General features: G+C 46.2%; 1 protein-coding gene across 2 annotated transcripts in view; it reads left to right on the forward strand.

Annotated features, from left to right (window-relative positions):
- MAN1 (LEM domain-containing inner nuclear membrane protein MAN1) overlaps positions 1 to 21,601 on the forward strand; it is a 51,037-nt gene that overhangs the window by 1,841 nt on the left and 27,595 nt on the right. The window contains exons 2-6 of one of the 2 annotated variants that reach the window (XM_089551490.1): positions 2,278 to 2,424; positions 4,575 to 4,660; positions 9,594 to 9,729; positions 13,117 to 13,208; positions 20,468 to 20,526. In XM_089551490.1, the coding sequence (XP_089407616.1) occupies positions 2,278 to 2,424; positions 4,575 to 4,660; positions 9,594 to 9,729; positions 13,117 to 13,208; positions 20,468 to 20,526 (520 nt within the window). The remainder of the gene's footprint in view (positions 1 to 2,277; positions 2,425 to 4,574; positions 4,661 to 9,593; positions 9,730 to 13,116; positions 13,209 to 20,467; positions 20,527 to 21,601) is intronic. The other variant, XM_089551491.1, reaches the window with a different exon arrangement.

The following is a 21,601-nucleotide window of genomic DNA, read 5'->3' on the forward strand; positions in this document are numbered from 1 at the left end:
CCAACCAGCTAAAACAGAATCCCGTATCCTGTATGTCTTCTGTTTGCCCGTGTCTTTCACACTGGTAGGTCACCATGTATGTTCAACCTAGCCGTCTTGCTATTGTGTTGATACAGAGACTCTGTGGCGGCACTGAGCAAAAGCTTAAATTAAGCAAGCAACAACCAGGCAAAATCATGGTTGGACGCGGGCCCTCATGCCCGTGACCACACGCTAGGTGCTTCTGACTGGGCTGAAAGCCACACACTCCAACATTTGTGCTTCATTCTGACCGCGCAGTGCATTCGAAAAATTGGCTGTTTCCTGAAAGGTTACGTATGTGAGCATCACCACAATGCGCGAAGCGGGCTGCTCAATTTCACTCCCACCAATGCGCATCTCTATTCGAAGACTGCTTTGAAACACACACAGGTACCAACCAGTGAACTAGAGAGGCTACTGAAGCCTCTTAAACAACGGTGTCTAGAGTCTGACGAAAACTCATCTGGCGAGAAAATGGTATCATTCTGAAAAACCTAACACTCGCCAAGAAAAGGACAGGAAAAGGGAAAAGGAAGAAAGAACAATAGGGTAAAAACAAATGACGTTTCGGGACCTCTACGGATCCCAATTAACACCTTGGAAGTAACAAACACTTGTCGTGCTAGAGGCCTGTGCTCGAGGCCCGTGTAATGTGTGATGTCAGTGCACATTAAAGAAGCCCAGGCGGTTGAAATTATCCGGAGCCCTCCACTACGCGTGCCTTATAGCCTGAGTTGCTTTGGGACTTTAGGCCGCATACACCAATCAACCAAACCATTTTGAGTTCTAAAATTGCAACACATGCAGTTGACCTGAGAGATCAGGTAGCGTTGCATGTGTGACTCCAGGCAGAATAATTCTACGGAAGCTATAGTCAGACACAACTTGTGAACAAAGCGGCAGATTCTCTCATTGGAGACCGCTCAACCAATGGCATCATGACGTCGCAGTAAACTGTTAAGGCTGTTAGCCTGCCTTCGCAGGTGCGAGGTGTCTGACCACAATGACGTTGTGACAAGAGGTTGATGCCAGTGGTTGGAGCACCTCCTTTAAGGGGCACCTGCCATACTTTAAAGAACCCCAGGTGGTCGAAATTTCCGGAGCCCTCCACTACGGCGTCCCTCATAACCAGAGTCGCATTGGGACGTTCAAGGGACAGTGAAGAGAGCTCTATTAATATTTTTAAAAAAGCAAAATTCAATAGTTCAACATTTCATGGCTTTGTTGCCACTTGGCTGGCAGCAAAAGATGCATTTATTTCTAAGAAATTTGGATTCGAAGTTGAAAAAGTTTTTCCTGCCGCTCTGATTCAAACTTGGGACTCTCTTACGATGACACAGGACTAAGTGACGTGAAACATGACGTGCACATGACGTAACGCAGACTCCGTGATTTCTGGCGGCCAGCAGTGCGGCCTAACAGCAGCCGAAAAGAAAGCTACCGCCGGCCGCACGTTGAAGGCATCTATCGGCTATTGCGGCCGTCGTTACTGTCGCTTCGTTTACGTTTGCACCGGTGTTTTGTCAGCGTTAACATGGATCCCGTTCTCGAAGTCGTCAACGAAGTTCTCGCAAAAAGACACCTTTACCCTACCGTGTACCTTGTTACTGTTAGCGGAATACCGGGAGGCCGCCTACTGCCGGTGAGCAGGCGCTGATTGGTCCCAATGCTGCAGGAGCGCACGTAGCTGCCGGGCACGTGGCGCTATCTGGCGATGCCAAGGAGATTTGCGCACGCATTGGCTGGCTGCGCCTCAGTGATTTGTGGTTTCTCGTGTCCTAGTGTTGCTAGAACCATTGGTCCTAGCAACACTGTTTTGTCCTATGACGTCATCACGCTTGTACTTGCGAGTTTGGCCTGTGGCGGCGATACCTGTATTTTGGTTCGTGCTCTTTTCTACGTTACAAGAGCTTTGTTGTCAGTATGAGTGGCGTTTTTGTAATAAGGAGCTGGTATTCTGTCGATACAAGCCAACTTAAATTTCTCCTCAGTGTCCCTTTAAACTCCATAAACCAAACCTAAACCAAACGTTGTAATCATGTGACAGGCTGTCATGTCCTCATTGGCAGAGTTAACTGTTCAGCATTGGCAGTTCGCCAAGCTACGATGAGCTGGAACACACTTGGCAGTTTTCAGTGTCGCAAGTGTCACATCGGCCAAAAAATGCCAGCAGTTGTGTACTGTTATGAAGTGGTGTGTTAACGGTAGCCTACCAAACCAAATCGGGACTTCATACGATTTGTTGTTGTCTTGCAGATACAAGTCGGGGCAATGGTTACACAGCGCTTGCAGAACCGAAGCCCCGCTACCAGTGGGTCTCGTTCGTGTTGCTCCTGGCTGCTGCCTGCTTCTTTGTGTTCTTGGGTGCGGCCTACCTGGGCGTACGCTACCCGTCACACATTGGTGAGCTCAGTATGGGTCACGTATGGAAGCGACTGTAAATTTGTATTGCAGCGGTGTGTCGCAGAAAAATCAGTGTTATAAAGCTGATTTAAACCTTTTGGTCATGTTTCCATTCTTCCCTTTCGCTTTTCGTTTAGTTTATAAAATGTGCAAATAGAGAGCAGACTCTGCAGCTGTTATGAAAGAGTGGAGACCCCAATTTTCATGGTGTGTTCTAGCTTTAGCATGAGTCGCGGGGATTAAAGGTGTAGCACCATGTGGAATTCGTCTGTGACCAGTAATTAGTTCGTGATTGAATCTTCTTCCACCAGGCTGTCTCTTTTTCTGTTTCAAGAGCTATGCTGTAGCTACAACGTCACAGGTGTGGTTGAAGTCATTTGATGAGCCCAGTAACTGCAATATAATTGGTGCTCGTTCCTGTGATGTTATTCCGGACCCTGAGGCAGTCATGTGCAAGAGTTAGGGTGAATCAAAACGACAAAGCAGCGATTGTTTCACAGTTTTAGTCTACCTTATGTAACCTCAGTGCTGCTGTTTGTCACACCTACAGTTCAGTTGTTGAATCTAAAACTGAAACTCCGCATGAGAGAGAAAAAATTCAGTAATGAAGTGTTAACTATTCACAGGCAAAAAATTACTTTCGGTGATCTATGTTGACTAATGTCTAACTCACCATTCTGAAGAAGAAAAAGAGTTCAGCAAAAAATTTGTTGTCTCTACTCCTTCAATGATTGCTTAAGCTAGTAGCATTAGCAACAAGTTTCAGTATACTGTACCCTTAGCTAAGTCAGCACAACCTAGCTGAAACTATGGGGGTGGCTCGTGTTCCACCTGAAGCGCACCCGTCATGTTGTTATAGAACATGCTTGAAAAAGGTCTTAGTTGTGAAGCATAAAAACGTGTATTTTTCAGTGAACAGAAAGACGAACAATGAGATAAACCATGTAGCTCTTTTATGGTAGCAGTGCAAATATCACAGGTCTTTTCAGGCTGTAGGAAATTCAGCAGCCAAAGTGAACGTGCATTTCGGTGGTTGTTAAAGGTCTGCAGGATAAGGTACAGGTGTAATAAAACAATGCATGAGCATTAAGGCAACAACAAAACATTTGTAGAAAAATGGGGAAGTTTTAATTAATGCATTTTTAATTAATGCACAAGGAAAGACACATCAAAGAAGTACACTGCTATACAAAGTCATTCAAAACAGAGCGTTGTGTGAAGGTCCTACACAAAAATTTTAAATTGTAATGTTGGGGTTTAATGTCCCGAAGCAGCACTGGCTGTGGGACACCCTAGTGGTGGGCTTTGGATTAATTTAGACCAGCTCAGGTTTCTTAACACAGCTAACCGTGGTTCTCGAGAAAAAATTCTGAAAGTAACACATGCATTTGGCTTAGTTCGCCTTCCATGATCTTTGATGAACCAGCGCAAGAAGTCAACGGACAAGTAGAAGAAGGATGGCGTGGGCTGAATCACTGAACTAACAACTTTTATTTCAGAATAAACAGGGACAACATATTACATATTTATACAGTGTCTAGTCCAGACCCATGACTTAGAAAGCTATTAAGAACCATTTTGATCTTGAAAACTTGTCAGGAAACACCAATAAAACCAGAAAACGGCATGACAGGACAGGCAGAATTTTTCCACATGAGGGAAGGCATTATCCAGCAAAACCTGCAAAACTATTTTTTTTTTATGCAAAAGGTGAAAACTAAACATTGCTAAGATGAACAGCCAATAAGAAACACTGCAAAAAACCCACGGTGATAACAGTGAAAGCCATGATCTTAAAAGCTAAAAACGATAAAATAGGTAAAAGGCCAACAAGCAACACAGTAAAAAGCTAAAGAGATACAAGGAACAGTGAAGTAAAAGCCAAGTGAATAACTAATGGAGGGTACAGCATATGAAGAAAATAAGGCAAATGTCATGAAACACATTATAAAGCTGGGTTGCACGACCAAAATATGGAATCACATAACAGGTAGGCAAGTTGTTTTTCAGAAAGTAAAACTGAAGGTTTGCTTGTGCACTGTTCTTTCAAAGCTAGTATCTTGGCTGGCTCAGTGATTTCACGAGATCATATTTCCGAAAGGGTCTTCAACTTTAGTGTCAAAATATTGTTGGATCACTACTTGTTTCAGGTCATCTGCCTTCTGATGCCAATGCACAAGATCGGCCGCGTGCCGATGCACCTTTCAACGTCACACTGTGTGAGAACAGCCGTGAGGTAAGCATTGCTGCTTAACCATTTCATTCCTTCCCCTCTGACTTTGATTTGCTGCTGTCGTACTCCAGCAGTCACACAACATGCATGGCTGCCACACGGACAACGGCTTTCCACTGGTCTCTTTCCATGCTCTCTAGGGCGCCCTCCAGTGTTTGTTTTAACAGCTATTAAGACACTAGCACCCTCGCATGGGTGGCACTTGCGGACGTCTTTGTCACCGCACAACCTACTAACAGTGCGTTCTTAAATGTGTAGAAATTTGTACTGTAGTACTTTATGAAGACTTGTATCTCATGTGGGGATGGTTGCACTCTCAATGGACACCTGAACCGTGCTGTGATGTTAGGGATGAAAAGAGGAAAGGAGGAGTCGCTGCAGGGAAGGAATCGGGATCAGTTTCCACCGCTCGAAGTTCTTTTACACGTTCTGACATAGCACAGGCATCTTCAGCATAATGGAGATGCGGTCGGAGTTCGATCTCATACTCTCACACTTGGCAGTTCAGCAGCCTAGGAAAGGAACAGCAGTCTATGATAGGCAGCAATGCCCCGGAAGTGATTGGAGAATGCGTCTAGTTAGTGCAGGTAGCGACTGCGTTCCACTCCGTGAGTGTGGAATAACAAGGAGAATAAGAATGAGGTGGAGTGTGCTTGGTAGGCACTCTCGCATGACGACTAGCAGTTTACCAATATCCCTCAAGAAGAAAGTATTTCAAGAGCTGTATCTTGCCAATACTTTTCATGGGCCATAAACATGGAGGCTAATGAAAATGGTCGAACTTAAACTTAAGGATAATGCAGCGAGCTATGCGAAGGAAAAAAAAACAGGTGTAATGTTAACAGACAGGAAGAGAGTTGAGTGGGTCAGAGAACAAATGCGAGTTACCATATATTGTTGATTATAAGTAGACTCTGATTATAAGTCGACCCCTCAACTCGCGACCCCCTTTGAGCAAAAAAAACGTGAACTCCAAATTTAGGTCGACGCTGCCACACCCTGCGGTCCTAGCTCGTCCAAAAAGTTTTTCAGAAGGCCGAGTCATAAAGAAACATTTATTTGTTCACGAGACATCTCTGACTCATTGTCGCTTGTGAGGACACAGTCGCGATCATCATCTTATGAGCCACTGCTGCCACTGGTTTGTTGATAACAAGTTGCTATCGTATTAAAACAAACCTTTGGTGCATATCTCAATTAAATTCAAGTTTTTTAAGCAGATCCACTTTCGCGCCGTGTCTGACAACTATTATGGAATTACGAGCATACGGGGCGTGATATTATCCGGTCGAAATTACCTACTTTTGACCCCGCATATACATTGACTTCGGTTATAAGTCGGCCCCCCAGCTTTGGAAGGACATCAAAAAAAAAAACGTCGACTTATGCACGGCAATATGTGGTATACACCTGTCACACGGGCATCACAGAGATAGCCTTTGACGCTAGGGGCCTTAGAAGTGAAGGCGCCCGTCCCAGACATTTGGCACCTGAAGCAGCAGCTGTTGAGGACATGTGATTGCAGCGCCATCCAGCGTAGAAAAGTAAAAGCAAAGAAAATATGATATATAAAGATCTTTCTAGTTTTTCTTCCTGGATGAGTGCTTATATTTTATGCTCAGATCTCTGGACAGTAAAAATGCTGCAGCAGTCGGCAGCAACTCTGAGTTCGCAAGGTGGCCAGGGTGACAAAACCTGTTGCTGCTGATTAGAGAAGCTGTGAAGGAAGTAAGGTGAAAGAAATTCCCAAGCTCAACGAATGAATTCTAGCTCTTACTTCGGCTCCCTTGCGCACAGCTGTGGGCACTAAACCTCAACGACTTGTTAACGTTTTGTCTTTACCATGTAGCTGTATCACTGCTTCTTCGTGGTTTTGCTCCTTTGGGGAAGCGGGCAGAGCAGGTGAGGTAACAAACGCGGATTAATGACATCCTAGTCGAAATCAAGAGGAGAAAATGGGCTTGGCCGGGGCATGTAATATGAAGGCAAGATAACCGCTGGTCCTTAAGGGTAACAGCGTGGATTCCAAGAGAGGGCAAGCGTAGCAGTGGGCGGCAGAAAGTTAGGTGGGCAGATGAGATTAAGAACTCTGCGGGGATATGGTGGTCGCAACTGGCAAAGGACAGCGTTAATTGGAGAGACATGGGAGAGGCCTTTGCCCTGCAGTGGGCATAGTCAGGCTGGTGATGATGATGGCTTCCAAAGAAGGCAAGCGTAGCAGGGGGCAGCAGGACAGGTGGATGGATGGGGTTAGGAAAATTGCGGGGATAAGGTGGTTGCAGTTGGCACAGAACAGGGTTAATTGGAGGGATATGGGAAAGGCCTTTGTTTTGTGGTGGACTTAGTTAAGGGGTGATGTGGGGATCAGATTGCAAAAATCGCGAAAAAAGTCGATTTTTGAAAAGTACACTTTTTGGCATCTCCAACACTGTTTCTATGTTGTGGTGAAATATTTCACCCAAAAATCAACTTTAAGCGCTCCAAATAAATATATTTGTCGGCATCTACACATAGAAAGTGTGTGTTAGCTTAAAACTTTCAGGCTTGTTTTCTCGAAAGTTTGTTTTCAGCTTAATACCTTGTTCGTGGAAAGCGTAGCACAGCAATGGGTGCATGGATTTTTACCCTGTTTTGTTGTGATCACTGAAATGTAGTCTCTGTCAAGACAGTCTCAGATTTACCATTTAGACTCACATGTTTTTATTACATGGCAATAGGGGATATTCAAAATTCCGCAAGTGCGCTTTCCCGCATAACAATGTTGCCCCTAACAAGATGGCCGACTTCGCTATAAAGGAACTACATGGGCTTCAGGACAGGCGCTAAAGGTGTGGATAGAATGTAAGAAACGTATTTTGGAAGAATCAAGCAAAAAACCAGTCTTGCTTTGTTTCAGCTGGAAACGCATGGTCCGCCATCTTGTTGGGGGCAACATTGTTATGCGGGAAAGCGCACTTGCGGAATTTTGAATATTCCCTATTAAAGCATGACACATTCAAAACATAAAAGAAGGTGCATATTGTGTCCTTTATAAAAAAGAGCAGAGAAATTAAAAAAAAAATTTGAGAGAGTCTTTATTTACTCCGCACTTCTTAGTAAATATTAAAAGCATTTACAGACCTGTAGCTTTTTTTTTTGTCATGCTAGGCTTTCCACAAGCAAGCAACATGGGGACGACATTAAACAATGATAAGAGAAACTACTAAAGCTTTCATTGCGAAACTTTATATCTGATTGTTTGATGCTGTTTTAAGCCGGTCTTCCAAATTTCATCACTCTAAGTCGAAAAATAGAGAAGTTGCCTTCGATCCCCTCATCCCCCTTTAAGCGGGTGGTGATGACCTTCACACCCGCTGAGCTGAACGGTATGACTATGAGGGTGTGCATGTGATCTGCCAGCAACAGTTGCTGGCTAGCGTGTCCTGGTGTGACTAGGTGGCCTGTATTCACTGTCCATAATTTTTGTCCAGGTGAGGGCACCATTGTTCAGCAACATTCTAGTCCCAGAGGTCTAGCGCCATCTACACTTGACATTTGCCAGTGTACTCATGCTTCCACTGGACAATGGTGTGCACTGGAATCGTAGGTTGCAGGGACCTCCTTCATGTTTCTAGTCTAAAGCATGGTGATGTTGCTACAGAAATAGTTGGCGAGCATTGCTTTGGACAATGCACATGGTGTTCATTCCACATGTCTCTGCTGTGCTCGGCTGCTGACCCGAAAGACGCGGGTTCGATCCCGGCCGCGGCGGCTGAATTTCTTTGGAGGAGAAATTCTAGAGGCCCGTGTACTGTGTGATGTCAGTGCACGTTAAAGAACCCCAGGTGGTCGAAATTTCCGGAGCCCTCCACTACGGCGTCTCTCATAGCCTTAGTCGCTTTGGGACGTTAAACCCCATAAACCAACCAACCACATTTCTCTGCTGTTTTCGGCTGCTGACCCGAAAGACGCAGGTTCGATCCCGGCCGCGGCGGTTGAATTTCTTTGGAGGAGAAATTCTAGAGGCTCGTGTACTGTGCGATGTCAGTGCACGTTAAAGAACCCCAGGTGTTCGAAATTACCGGAGCCCTCCACTATGGCGTCTCTCCTAGCCTTAGTCGCTTTGGGACGCTAAACCCCATAAAACCAAACCAAACATTTCTCTGCTGTCTGCTCAGCATTTGCTCCTGCACATTCTCAGGGGTAGGCATGCTGGTAGGCATACTACGGTTGTATATTAACTGGCGCCTGACACGGTGCATGGATATACTCAGCGACAGCTTTTCTTGGAAATGAAGGGAAGGTATTGGAGCGGAGCGCCCGCAGTTGTGTGATTCTGCCTAGCAGTTGGCAGCCTCCTTCTGCCTGTAGTGCTCCTGTCCCTGTGGTAACGTCATTCCATTGCTAGAGTAGCTGGCACCATCTATTGAAGCTTCTTGCAACTACACTTTCTTTGTAAATTTGTTATTGTCAAGAAAAGTTTTTTTTCCTTCTGTTTCCAATATTGAAAGTTTACAGTAGTTGGTTGGTTGGTTTATGGGTGTGTTTAACGTCCCAGAGCAACTCAGGCTATGAGAGATGCCGTAGTGGAGGGCGTAGTGTAGTGTAGTGGTTTACAGTAGTGTTTGAAGTATGTCTTATATAACGAATATTGACAATGTATTATGTTTTAAGAGAAAACAAGTAACTGCAAGTGGGGACTGTATTCCACTGCTCAGGTAGAGAGGGCATATTTTTCTCCATAGCTTCCACTTCATTGCAAGAACAAGTTAGTGATGTGCATGTCAAATAGTCGTCATTTCTCTTTTGTTTTGCACACTGTTACAAGTCCACGTTTTCATGAGTAAAACTATTTTGTGCCTGTCATTTGGTTTTCTAGTCCTTGTGTTTCATTGTAAAGTCATTGTACTTGTTGTCATTGTTTCATAAAAAGTCATTGTACCACCTTGTCCTGTAGTTCGCAGAGGACACAACACACACTGCATGGAGGGCTTTTGGGGATGGCTTGCAGAAACCCTGCATCAAGGAAGCTGATGTGCCGGTTGCCTTGGAACTGGCCGGACGAACACAGAAGCTCCTGGGCCGCATTGCAGGTGTGTGGCAGAATGTTCTCAAGCAGATTCTCAAGACTGAAACAGATATTTGCTCTCAGAAATGCTTGAAATGATAATCATGCATATCTGCTTGCTTACTTAATGGTTCAAGTTGAGCTTGCACCCGTGAAAAATATTTGCGTATGATTTTTAGGAGGTTGATGTGTTATATGCATAGGTCGGCACACTCACCACACTCACTCATGAGTGTACATGAGTGAGTGTGGGTGAGTGGTTGTGAGTTTGAGTTTGTGGATGTAAGTGTGGGAGGTTATTAGTGTGAGTGAATGGTTGACTGTGAGTAGTGTGTGTGAGTGCGAGTGGTCAAGAGTATGAGTGTGGGATGAGTGGTTGTGAGTGTGAGTAGAGATGAGTGTGGGTGCGAGTGAGTGGATGTGAGTGTGAGTGAACTGTTGAGAGTGTGAATGGACGTGTGTGTGAGTGAGTGGATGTGAGTGGGTGGTCATGAGTGTGAGTGCGAGATGAGTGGTTGTGAGTGTGAGTGATGACTAGTGTGAGCTCGAGATGAGTGGTTGTGTGAGTGGAGATGAGTGGTTGTGTGAGTGGAGATGAGTGGTTGTGTGAGTGGAGATGAGTGTGAGCGTGAGTGAGTGGATGTGATTGGGAGTAGAGATAAGTGGCGAGCGGTCATGAGCGTGAGTGGCTGCGAGTGCGAGATGAGTGGATTTGAGTGGGGTGGTCGTGTCAGATGAGTGGTTGTGAATGTGAGTGATGACTAGTGTGAGCACGAGATGAGTGGTTGTGTGAGTGGAGATGAGTGTGAGCGTGAGTGAGTGGATGTGATTGGGAGTAGAGATGAGTCGTGAGCGGTCATGAGCGTGAGTGGCTGCGAGTGAGAGATGAGTGGATTTGAGTGGGGTGGTCATGAGTGTGAGATGAGTGGTTGTGAGTGTGAGTGATGACTAGTGTGAGCACGAGATGAGTGGTTGTGTGAGTGGAGATGAGTGTGAGCGTGAGTGAGTGGATGTGATTGGGAGTAGAGATGAGTCGTGAGCAGTCATGAGCATGAGTGGCTGCGAGTGCGAGTGGACATGTGAGTGCGAGATGAGTTGATGTGAGTGGGATGGTCATGAGTGTGAGATGAGTAGTTGTGAGTGTGAGTAGAGACGAGTCGTGAGCGGACATGAGTGGTGAGTCGATGTGAGTGGTTGTGAGTGGACGTGACTTGCGAGTAGATGTGAGTGGCGGGTAGATGTACTCGGGTAGCGTGTACTCGGCTATTTTCATGTTGGGGGAAGCCAATATTCACTGGCGAGCACACTCGAGGCAGCATAAGGCATCATGCTGGTGTCTTTTTTACAACCAAAGCAGAGGATTACGCTGGCGTGGGAACGACAGTCTTTCATTACTGTTCGCCTTACTAGTTCACCGTTGGCGTGGGCGCAGGCCCTTTTGCGGGTGCAGTGAACCGCCACGAGTTGTCAGGTCCTTTGATTAAATTTCGCATTGCCTTTGCTAGAAAGGTAGATATCTCTTATCACACCTGCTATACGGCTCGAGCTCATATACGCAGAGTTCCAGTGCTTGTTGCTGAAACGATTGTCCACTTTTTGACAATAACTAGTGTAAGGTGGGATCTCAAATACTGTAGTGGATGCTTAGGTTTTTTTTTTCTGTGCCCGGGTGTGTGCATTGGAGAGCTCTGTTCTGACCACAGACGCAAGGTATTGCTCTCCTGATTACTCATTACCTGTACTCAGAGGAAGTGTAAGATCCTGATTCTATTCCCGTTGTAGTCCTTGGTTTCTGTAAAAATCAGTAGCATATATGCATTTCGAAGAGTCTTGGCCATGGTTTTTTTTTATTTATTCTCTTATCATGGTTTTCTTTATTTATTCTCTTATCAAAGTGTGTGGTCATGTTTTTTTTTAATTTATCCTCTTATCACAAAAACAGCGCTCAAAAGCAAGGACTTGTTTTTCGTGAAAAGGAATCAATATTTATTTATTTATTGTATTTATTTATTTATTTCACATACTGTCAATCCCATTGGGATTTTTACAGGATGGGCATATAGTAAGAAGGTACAAAGCGAATACAAATGGAATGGTATACATTAACCCTTTCGCTGTCGGGTGTTTCTGCCCGTGACGCACCCCCAGTGTCGCACGCTTCCGGGATGATGGTCCCGCTGTTTCAACATCAAAATCTGGCGATGCGGAACTCGCCTCTTCCTCGGATGAGACGCTGTCCTGTCCGAGTCCGAATCCGAGCTCGGCTCGTATTCAGAATCGGAAGAGCCACCGCTCCAATGCGCAGAGGAAGGTCCCGCGCGATCAGCCATATCCGAAAGTAACGGCGCGCAGCGGGGGTGTGCTTTCAGTGGCCCGCAAAACGGAGAGAAATGGGACGCTGTGTAATAAAGATGAGAGAGGGAGATGGAAAAAGGCTAAAACAAAGTTAGAGGAGCTTTACGTTTGCTGCTGCCAGCCGCAAGCGAGGGTGCGACGAGAGAGCGAAAGCAGCGATCGAGTCATGTGTCGGTTTCTTTGACTTTCTCGGAGTGGCAACGGCGCGCGTCCTTGAACTTGAAGCGCCGTACCTCACACGCCGACAGAAGAAAAATAAAAACCTGCAAAACAGCGGCAGATGGCAGAACAACCCTTGGACCCATAACCACAAGCGCGCGCGTCATGATCCGGCGAACGCGGAGCGACCGCGCCACTCAGCAAAGAGAGAGGGGTGGGATGGCAGTCGCTCCGTACTCTTCCAATACACGTACCAAAACAGTAAGGAGAAAATACGAACTTGTAGAAAGATTCAACAGATGGCGCGGCTAGTGCAAGAGCGTCAGCTTTGCGCTCAAGCGCGAAATTTTGAACGCACGATAGAGAACGTACCGGTACGTCAGTGACACTGTGGGGGGGAAGCGCGAAAACGTACCGGTACGTCCGTGACAGCGAAAGGGTTAAAAACACTGTTATTTGCAAGTAACTACATGAGTATGGGAAAAAAAAACACAGATAACAGAAAATAAAACACATAACGAGAGTATTTTTCACAGAAAAGGGTGCAATTTTATACATTTGATACGAGTGGTCTGTTGTACTTGAATAATTATGATTTAATTATCTATTTAATTATCGCGCAACTGTTCTTCTACCAAAGTTACAAATTTCTGCAAAGATGTATTAGTAGTATTATATGTATTATATGTATCAGTATATGTATTATTATATGTATTATTATATGTATTAGTATATGTATTATTATATGTATTAGTATTATATGTATTAGTAGTATTAGATGTATTTAAAAGCAGACTCAGCATGTGAAGAAACGGTCTCCAAGGTTTTTGCATCTCTGACTTGAGCGGTGAAGTTCTTTTTGCTCTGGAGGCTGCAAGTGTGTGTGCCCTTTTGGCAGGGGACTACGAGTGTGGAAGCGTGCCCTACCGCTCCCTGACCAGTGCTTCCTGCCTGGAGTTCCTGCGGGCCAGCAGTCCATCACCCATCGATGTATGTCACGCTTGTTGGCTGTTTTGTGTTCGTGCTTGCATCTGTCTCATTGCGGAACTAAGGTGCTAGCGGGGGACACTGGTCTTGAAAAAAATATTTTTATTAATGAAGTCACAGTTACGAAATCTTCAGGGCGTATGTACTTTTGCGTGCTGATTCTAAATATGTCATTTAATTTTATGTAAAACAATTCCTTGAGCACTTATGCACTTTTTATGCTAGTATTTTGCGGAGAGTTTTGAAGGAAATTTGCTGCGGGAAACTCGCTGAAATGTATGCCACTGGGTTCTCTTGACACCAAGGAATACAATAAGGGTGAAATTGTCTGCCTGCCTATCATAGAACTTAAGTTATAGAGTTTTGAAGTTGTCGCTTCGGAAATGAGAAGGAAAGTGTGTATTCCTGTGTGTGGCCGCCGCGGTGGCTCAGTGGTTATGGTGCTCGGCTGCTGACCCAAAAGACGCGGGTTCGATCCCGGCCGCGGCGGCAGAATTTCTTTGGAGGAGAAATTCTAGAGGCCCGTGTACTGTGTGATGTCAGTGCACGTTAAAGAACCCCAGGTGGTCGAAATTTCCGGAGCCCTTCACTACGGCGTCTCTCATAGCCTGAGTCGCTTTGGGACGTTAAACCCCATTAACCAAACCAATTCCTGTGTGTGAAGTGGTAGCTTCAGTAACCTATTACTCAAGTTCTATGAGAGCCAGGATGATAATTTTACCCTTATTGTATTCCTTGGTGTCAAGAGAACCCAATGGCATACATTTCAGCGAGTTTCCTGCAGCAAATTTTCTTCAAAACTCTCCGCAAAATACTTGCATAAAAAGTGCATAAGTGCTCAAGGAATTGTTTTACATGAAATTAAATGACACATCTAGAATCAGCACACAAAAATACATGTGCCCTGAAAATTTCGTAACTGTGACTAAATTAATAAAATTTTCTTTTCAAGACCAGTGTCCCTCCTTAAGGGGGGACGAGGGTCCAAAAACTGTCCTTTTTATTTGTGGCTCAAATCTCATGAAATTTTGCACACAGATGTGTTTTTCTCTTCTGATTGCAAATAAGTAGTCATAATTGAGCTGGTGGTCTTAGATCGAAAGTTAACTTAAATTCTAGAGTGTAATTAGGTAATTTCTTACGCCGCTTTAATGAACTTTCTCATTGCATTTTGTTGCTTTTAATTACGCGAATTGATAGCCAGCAAATTCTCATACCCTATGACATTCTTACTTTTTTTGTTTAGGCCACGTATAGATAGCAATTTACAATTAGCTTAACGAGTTGCAGTGTCAAATACTGTGACCTTTTACTCTCGACATAGTATGTCAGGATGACATGCCTTTAGAGAAAAACGAAGAATGTCACCGGGTATGAGAACTCCCTGGGTATCAATTCATGTAAACAAAAGCAACAAAATGCAATGAGAAAGGTCATTAAAGCTGCGTAAGAAAATTACCTAATTACATTCTAGACTTCGTAGGATCTAAGACCACCAGCTCAGTTATGATTACATATATGGAATCAGAAGAGAAAAACGCATCTGTGTGCAAAATTTCATGAAATTCTAGCCATAAATAAAAAGGTTAGTTTTAAGACCCTCATCTCCCCTTAAGATTGCACTGGGGAGGAATCTGAGCTAGTCTTTTTGCCGCGGGAACATGGTCTACACGTTCCGAGAATTCTTAGACACTTCGAATTATTGCACTGTGTGGCCGATTTTCCTAATTTAAATCGGCTCCCGCATCCAGCTCCCGCTTTCTTTTTTGAATTCCCTGCAGACGGAGGGAGGAATCAACCAACGCATGGAGTGCCTTTCAGGCAGTCGCGTGGCGGCTTGCCTTCGCTTTTATTTTGTTTTTTAGGTTTCCGTGAATAAACAGATCTAGTTAGAGACTATATAGCTGCAAATCAGGTCCACAGAAATAAGAATACCCGTGGACTCTTTGCTTTCACTGATCACTACGTCACTCCACCAATGGCAGAGCGGCAAGCCGCCACAGGACTGGTTGAAAGGTTCGTTGGCTCCTCCCACCGTCTGCAGGGAATTCCAAAAAAAAAAAAAAAGCAAGGGCAGGAACCGGGACGTTTAATCAGATTTAAACTGGGGAAATCGGCCGCACAAGGCAATAATTCAAAGTTTCTAAGAACGCTTGGAATCTGTAGATCGAGTTCCAGGGGTAAAAATACGAGTTCAGATTCCTCTTCAGTGCACCTTTAAGAGTGCGGGTGTCGCATCTTCACTGACCCCACGCTTGAAGTGCACATCTGCTTGCTTTAGCTGATTCTGTATGACCGCTATACTGGCTCTCCATGCTACGTGGTTTGGGTTATTGCGATAGTGTTAAAGGCCCCGTTGTCCAGAAAATCTGGTGTCTGCGTTGTCAGCGTCGGCATTGTGAGCGAAAAATCACGCTCATGGCTCTGGCAGGTGGTCCCCAGAGAGCAACCTAGGAGGCAGATGGACCACCTTGGTCACGTGACATTGCGGCGTCATCACAACCTGCCCACTGGATAGTAAGCTTAAATTAATGATTGGTCGCTCGGGACTCGGCGTAAAGGCCCACCGCTGGGAGCACCTGCCATCGCAGGGCAGTGGCGCATATCTTAACCACTGCGTCAGGAGGGGTATGAGGACTCTCGGGGATCTATGAATGCAAAAATGACCTTCTGAATAGAAGGGAATTAACCCATTACGGTATGTTGTACCCTTAAGGGGTAGCTTAAATGTCCCCATTTTGTTTTTGGCTCCTGAAGAGCAAAGATTGGCAAGAGGACGAGCTTTGAAGGCCCATTGTGTTGTTTTTTGCGTAGTGTGTGTAAATTCAGTCAACGGGGACACTGAGGACAACTTTGTTCAATTCTTGTTCTTAGTAAGAATCACTTGTTTGACACTTGATGTCTGTGTGTGATGATGTTTATTGCTGTGAGAACTGAATTTAAAGATCAAAAATTCTTTTTTCCACACGCTTGATTCCAACTAGTGACATCAAGACTAAGAAGTACTCCTTGAACACTACATGCAAATGAACGGTGCTGCAGCCTAGCCTGAGAGATATAGTCGCCCTCGCACTTTGTTCGCGAAAATTGTGAGTGGTGGTGATATACCTGTGTTTCATTTTTGTGGCCTATAAAAGCTCTGTTGTCAGCGAAAGTAGTAGCCTTTTTTTCAGAAGACTTTAATCCATCGACACAGGCTCCTTAAAGTGACACCGGGAACAAATTGATTTGAGTGCACTACTCTATCAGTGCAGGCCAACTTCAAGAAGAGAGAGCACTCTCTATACAGTAAAACCCCGTTAATACGTAGTTCGCGGGAATGCGGGAATAGTACGCACTATCCGGTAGTACACCTTAACCAACTAATAAAAATTTGCCATTATTCACGCCCCAAAAGAGAAGAAATTCAGGCACAGTAAATATCCAACAAATACACGTACGTACGTGCACTTTATTCTTGTGCCGCCGACCAGAAATCGGTCATGTTGACCGCAAAAGCAACTGATACTCTTTCTTTCGAAAGCTTGCCACCGGTGCAGTGTTCCCCCTTGAACTCCAGCGTCCTGTTGGGCAGAAGTCGGTAAAAAAGCGCCGACTCGTCCAAGTTGAAAACGTCTTCTGCGGCGTAGCTGGTCAGCTCTTGTTGAAGTAACCCATTCTGCCATTCTTCGGCACCCTCTTTGTCCGCGTGTGCTGCCTCTCCGCACACCACCCTCGAACTTATGCTGTAGTGTGCTTTAAAACGGGCCAACCAACCGTTACTGCACGAAAAGTCTTTGCAGTTGAGCTGGGCCGCAAACACTTCCGCTTTTTCGGCGAGGAGAGGTCCGGTGACAGGCAGGTTTTCTGACCTTGCTTTTTTCAACCACAGCACTAAAGCTTCTTCCACTTCCGGAAAAGCTGATCCCCTTAAGCGGCACCTCTTCATATTCGACAGGGCCCTGCTTTTCAACTTCTCCCGAGCATTCCAAATGCCGCAGACCGTTGTTAACGGCAAGTCCCACGCACGCGCTTGTGCACTTTTCGTAGTTCCATTTTCAATTGAACGAATAATGTCCAACTTCTCCTTAACTGTTAGCACGCGATACTTCGGTCGCGTAGGCTTCGGCATGGTGCCCACCGTTCGCGTGCACACGGAACAAAGACGCGCTTTGCCTAACTGCAACACATCCACAACACGTCACGCGCGCTGCGAGGTTTCCTCGAGGTGTAGCGAGATCACATGACATGGGTAGAGTGGGGGGTGACGGTGATGGTTACTGCGATAGGGCTGGCGACGATGCATTCGCGCGCAAGAACGCAGAAGCGGCCGACGCTTCTCGGGCTCCCCATTGACATGGACATCGCCGCGCTCGTCGCGACATGGCCGAAATGGCCGCAGTGTTGAATCGCCAGCGGTTTGCACGTTGACAATGCTCTTCGGAAAGGCGGAAAACGTTTTGCGTAATAGCATGGCGCCAGCCAAATCGCGACGGCAAGTACGCATTAAGCGGTAGGCAGTTCATGGGCTACTATGTTTTAAGCGGTCAGCCAATACATTGGTTTCAATGGTGGCTACGCCGGGGAATTCACACAACTACATTTTAACCGCAACTACTTGGTAAGCGGGTACGTATTAATGAGGTTTTACTGTACATAGCTCGCACGTGACTTCACTTCGGCCTCCATCAAGCGCTCGCGGCCATGCTGCCGAACCATTCGGCCGTCTCCGACCGTGCGCCCTGCGGTGCCTGACCACTCCTCGGAAGCTTTGGATCATTTTCTCATCTTTCGGGCGCGATGCCTACTCCACAGAAGAATGAACCATTCAGTGCAGGCTACTGCTCTGAACTTATTCGATCGGCGCGCGTACGCTACGCACACAAAGTGAAAATTTACGACGATATAGGTCCGTACACGCTGCGACCGGTAGTCGACGCGGCCATGGGCGTTGATGTGTTCCCTGAAGTGACCCAGGGGGGGGGGGGGTATCGTGTACTCTTTCCAGCTTTGTGAAATTGGAAGAAATGAAAGCCTTCTAATCAATGGAGATTTCTACAGTAGGTAGGTGAGAAGCCTGTCTGCGATGCGCCTTCGAGACGAAAAGCTCGGCCTCGGGACGCCGCTTTCTCTGCCGTCATTGCTCTCTGTGGTCGTGGCGATCCGAACCGGCTTGCCTAGTGCTGTAGCTAGGATGCAGCGATGCGGGACCCAGTCTGGGTTTGTGTTGTCAGACAAATCGGATGGGGTCAATCAAAACAGCAACATTCACTTCAGATTGTAGCCATTGCTTCCCACATTTTCACAAATATTTAGTGGACGACACAAGCCTCTTACCTTTCACAAAGTGCACTCCGCACACAAGTAAATTTGAGTTATCAAGGTTCAAATTATCACGCATAATGCGAGCCAGCCACAGCTCGCGCAGATTCGTACTGAGTCATGGAGTGCTCGCACTTGCATTCCTGCGATTATGTGACGAATGCAGATGAAGTTCGTGTTAATTGGCTTCTTGTTTCACCTGGACCTGTCGCTACGGTCGGAGCAGCCAAGGGTGGCACACAAAACCATACTGAATCTACGGATGGACGAGAACCAACACGATGCGAGCTAACATGGGCAGCGGTAAGCTAGAGGCGGTCTGGCGGTGGTGGTTCGGCAGCATGGCCAACTAGCAGCCGACGGCCACCAGATGTGACGTCAGTGCAAGCTATGATAAGCTAGAAAAGAGCAATAAACGAAAATGCAGGTGTTGGCATCAGTGGCCGATTTCACAAGTAAAATGCATGCACCAACACAAATTTTTGGGCGCGGATCCCAGAAGCTGTGCTATGCCACCATTCACTTTGAAATGGTGGCAACCCATTTAAGGACATACAAGTTTGATTGAGCTGTTGAGAAAATTTTAAAATTCAATTTTCTCAGCCATAAATACATCTCTTGCTAGAGAAGGGGGACGCATCGACAACGGCGCAAGAAAGAGAACACATGCGCACACTGCAAGCTGTTTATTTGACAGAGGTGCGCGCTCACACACACATGCACACACACATGCACACACTAGGCAGCCAGCAACACGAAATCGTTGAGTCATGGGTCAAAACTACCTGTCGTCACAGATTCCTTCTTATCCTCTGAGACCGTGAAACTTTCGAGATGAGTACTTTAGAGTATAATGGATCCGGATGTGCCATTTCTTTGAAATTGAAATTTTCACATTTTTTTGTCAGTCTCCCGTAAAGCACACTCATGTGCCCTTTATAAACAAGGGAAGGGGCTGGTTGCATCAGCAGCACATCCATCACACTCTGTAGGGCTGAAACAAAGCCCTTCACATTTATTTTTTTTTATGACCCATATATTTCAGATATCTGAGTGCCTTGTGCAGTTGAGCAGGTGCGTATATATATATATATATATATATTGTGGGGTTTTAAATAGGGGAGATAAACCCGTTCTCCCCGTTTAACCGTGGCTGACACAGTTCAAAACCGCGTGGACCCCACCCCGTGGTCGCGAGCGCTACCGAGCGCACGCCGACCACAGCGGGCCTTGCTCTACGGGAACAAAGGAACAACACACTGGCTGACACAAACAAGGCATTTATTGCTATAACAACAATAACGCCATCTAGCAACAAAACACACTGAGGAATCGAGGACGTCCGACATACCAGCACGGTTACGAGCGAATGTTCGCCCACGCTAGGGCAAGGGGAAACTCCGAAGCCGGACAGGACGGGCTTGGCGGGAACATGTTCTGACCAAGAGGCGCCCTTCAACGAAGAGCGGAGCCGCGCGCGACACTCCGCACGCTTTCCCGGTTCCAAGGAGAAGAGGACAGTCTCTCCCACGCGCTCGCGCAGCAAAACGCCATCCGTGGCGCTAGTGTCGCTGCGACGCGAGCGCCCTCCCCTGTTAGTCAAAGTAACACAACTGAGAAGAGTGCGTTGCGGGGAAGCGAACTGCAAGGGACGAGTATTTGTATAAGCTGTGTGTCTGATTTTTCATTAAAAATTTCAGAGTAACACCTGTGTTCATCTTCTGTTTATCATTTTCTGTCTCCTCTGTGCTCTTTTAACTAAGACAACCATAAGTGCACAATGCCATCTAGCCCAGAGGGTAACACTTTAGAGCTGCATTTTTTAAAGCTCGGGATTCGGAATGTGCGTAGCAGCAGGTGCAAAGTGCAGGGAAGTGATTCTTGACAGGTTGATCTTAAAAAAACAGAGCACTTGATGTTTCACATGTCCCTCCGTTTTTTTCCTTCTTCCTCTTGAATAGGAATCCACTTTCAGGAACAGTCTGCTGCTGCTGTTTGAAAACCCAGCCTGGGGAGTCAAGTAAGATATAGTCTTTTTACCTTATTGTTTTTTTTTTAAATGTTCATATTGGTATGCGTGTAGTGTGTTGCATGTTTTCTCATTCCCCCACATTGTCACGAACCAGGAGGAGGGCAGCCGCAGACGTAGAAGGGGACCTCAGAGTGGCTGAGTTTAATCTCAAAAACCTAGCCCAGCCAGAGCGCTCCTCACGTGGCCATCTCTGCTTTGTCTTCTTCTAGTCCGTGACAGTATGTTTCTTTGTTGATTGTACGTGTTGTCTGTCGTAAGAGGTTTTTATGGGACATAATTGGGTGGTCTTCAAAATGGCTGAGAAATCTTGCTCATGCCAAACTTTTCCTTTACAGGCTTTAAGATTTATTTTCTTTTTTCCAGTAATCCAAGAAAATACTAAACAGATAATGCGACTACCAGAATGCGCATCAGTTTTTACTCCTGAGTGTTATGCCATCTTTGTAGCTGTAGAAAAAATAGTAAGGGCCGTTTCACATGCATGCGATTCTCGCCTGCGACGCTGCGAATTCGGTCGGTCTGCGACTGGGGAGGGCCGTCGGTCTAGCCGCAGACGGCCTGCGACCAAGTTCCGTCCGGTTGGAATCCAGTCGCAGCGTCGGTGTGGTCGCTCTGCGACTGACCAATGGGCAGCGCCGAGTCGGCACGTGACGTGACGTCACGCGGGAGCAGCTGCCGCGGCCACGACCGGTCTCCAGGCGCGCGAGCGAGAGCGCACGTGCGTCGAGACCTGCCGCGGCAACAACTCGCACGTGACGTGACGTCACGCGCCGTCTCGGCGTGGGGTCACGTGGGAGCTGTTCCCGCGGCGTAAGCAAAACTGTTTATTCTAATCAAAACATACGAAATATTGCCTTGCATCTAAAAACAAGCTGGTCATTACATCATCAACACATTCCGTGCAGTGTTTCTGTCGGGTTTAATCGTGGGTTGCCTATGCGAACATCGAGCAACCTTGCGCGTCCCTCCGACCGAATTCGCTGGGTACGCGTTGCATGTGAAAGCACTGTGCGAAAATCGCACTGCGGCGTCACCGACTAGGCCGACTATTTTCGTTCTAGTC

The sequence above is a fragment of the Amblyomma mixtum genome, chromosome 7 (assembly GCF_055824585.1).
Source record: "Amblyomma mixtum isolate Tamu chromosome 7, ASM5582458v1, whole genome shotgun sequence".
Classification (NCBI taxonomy): domain Eukaryota; kingdom Metazoa; phylum Arthropoda; class Arachnida; order Ixodida; family Ixodidae; genus Amblyomma; species Amblyomma mixtum.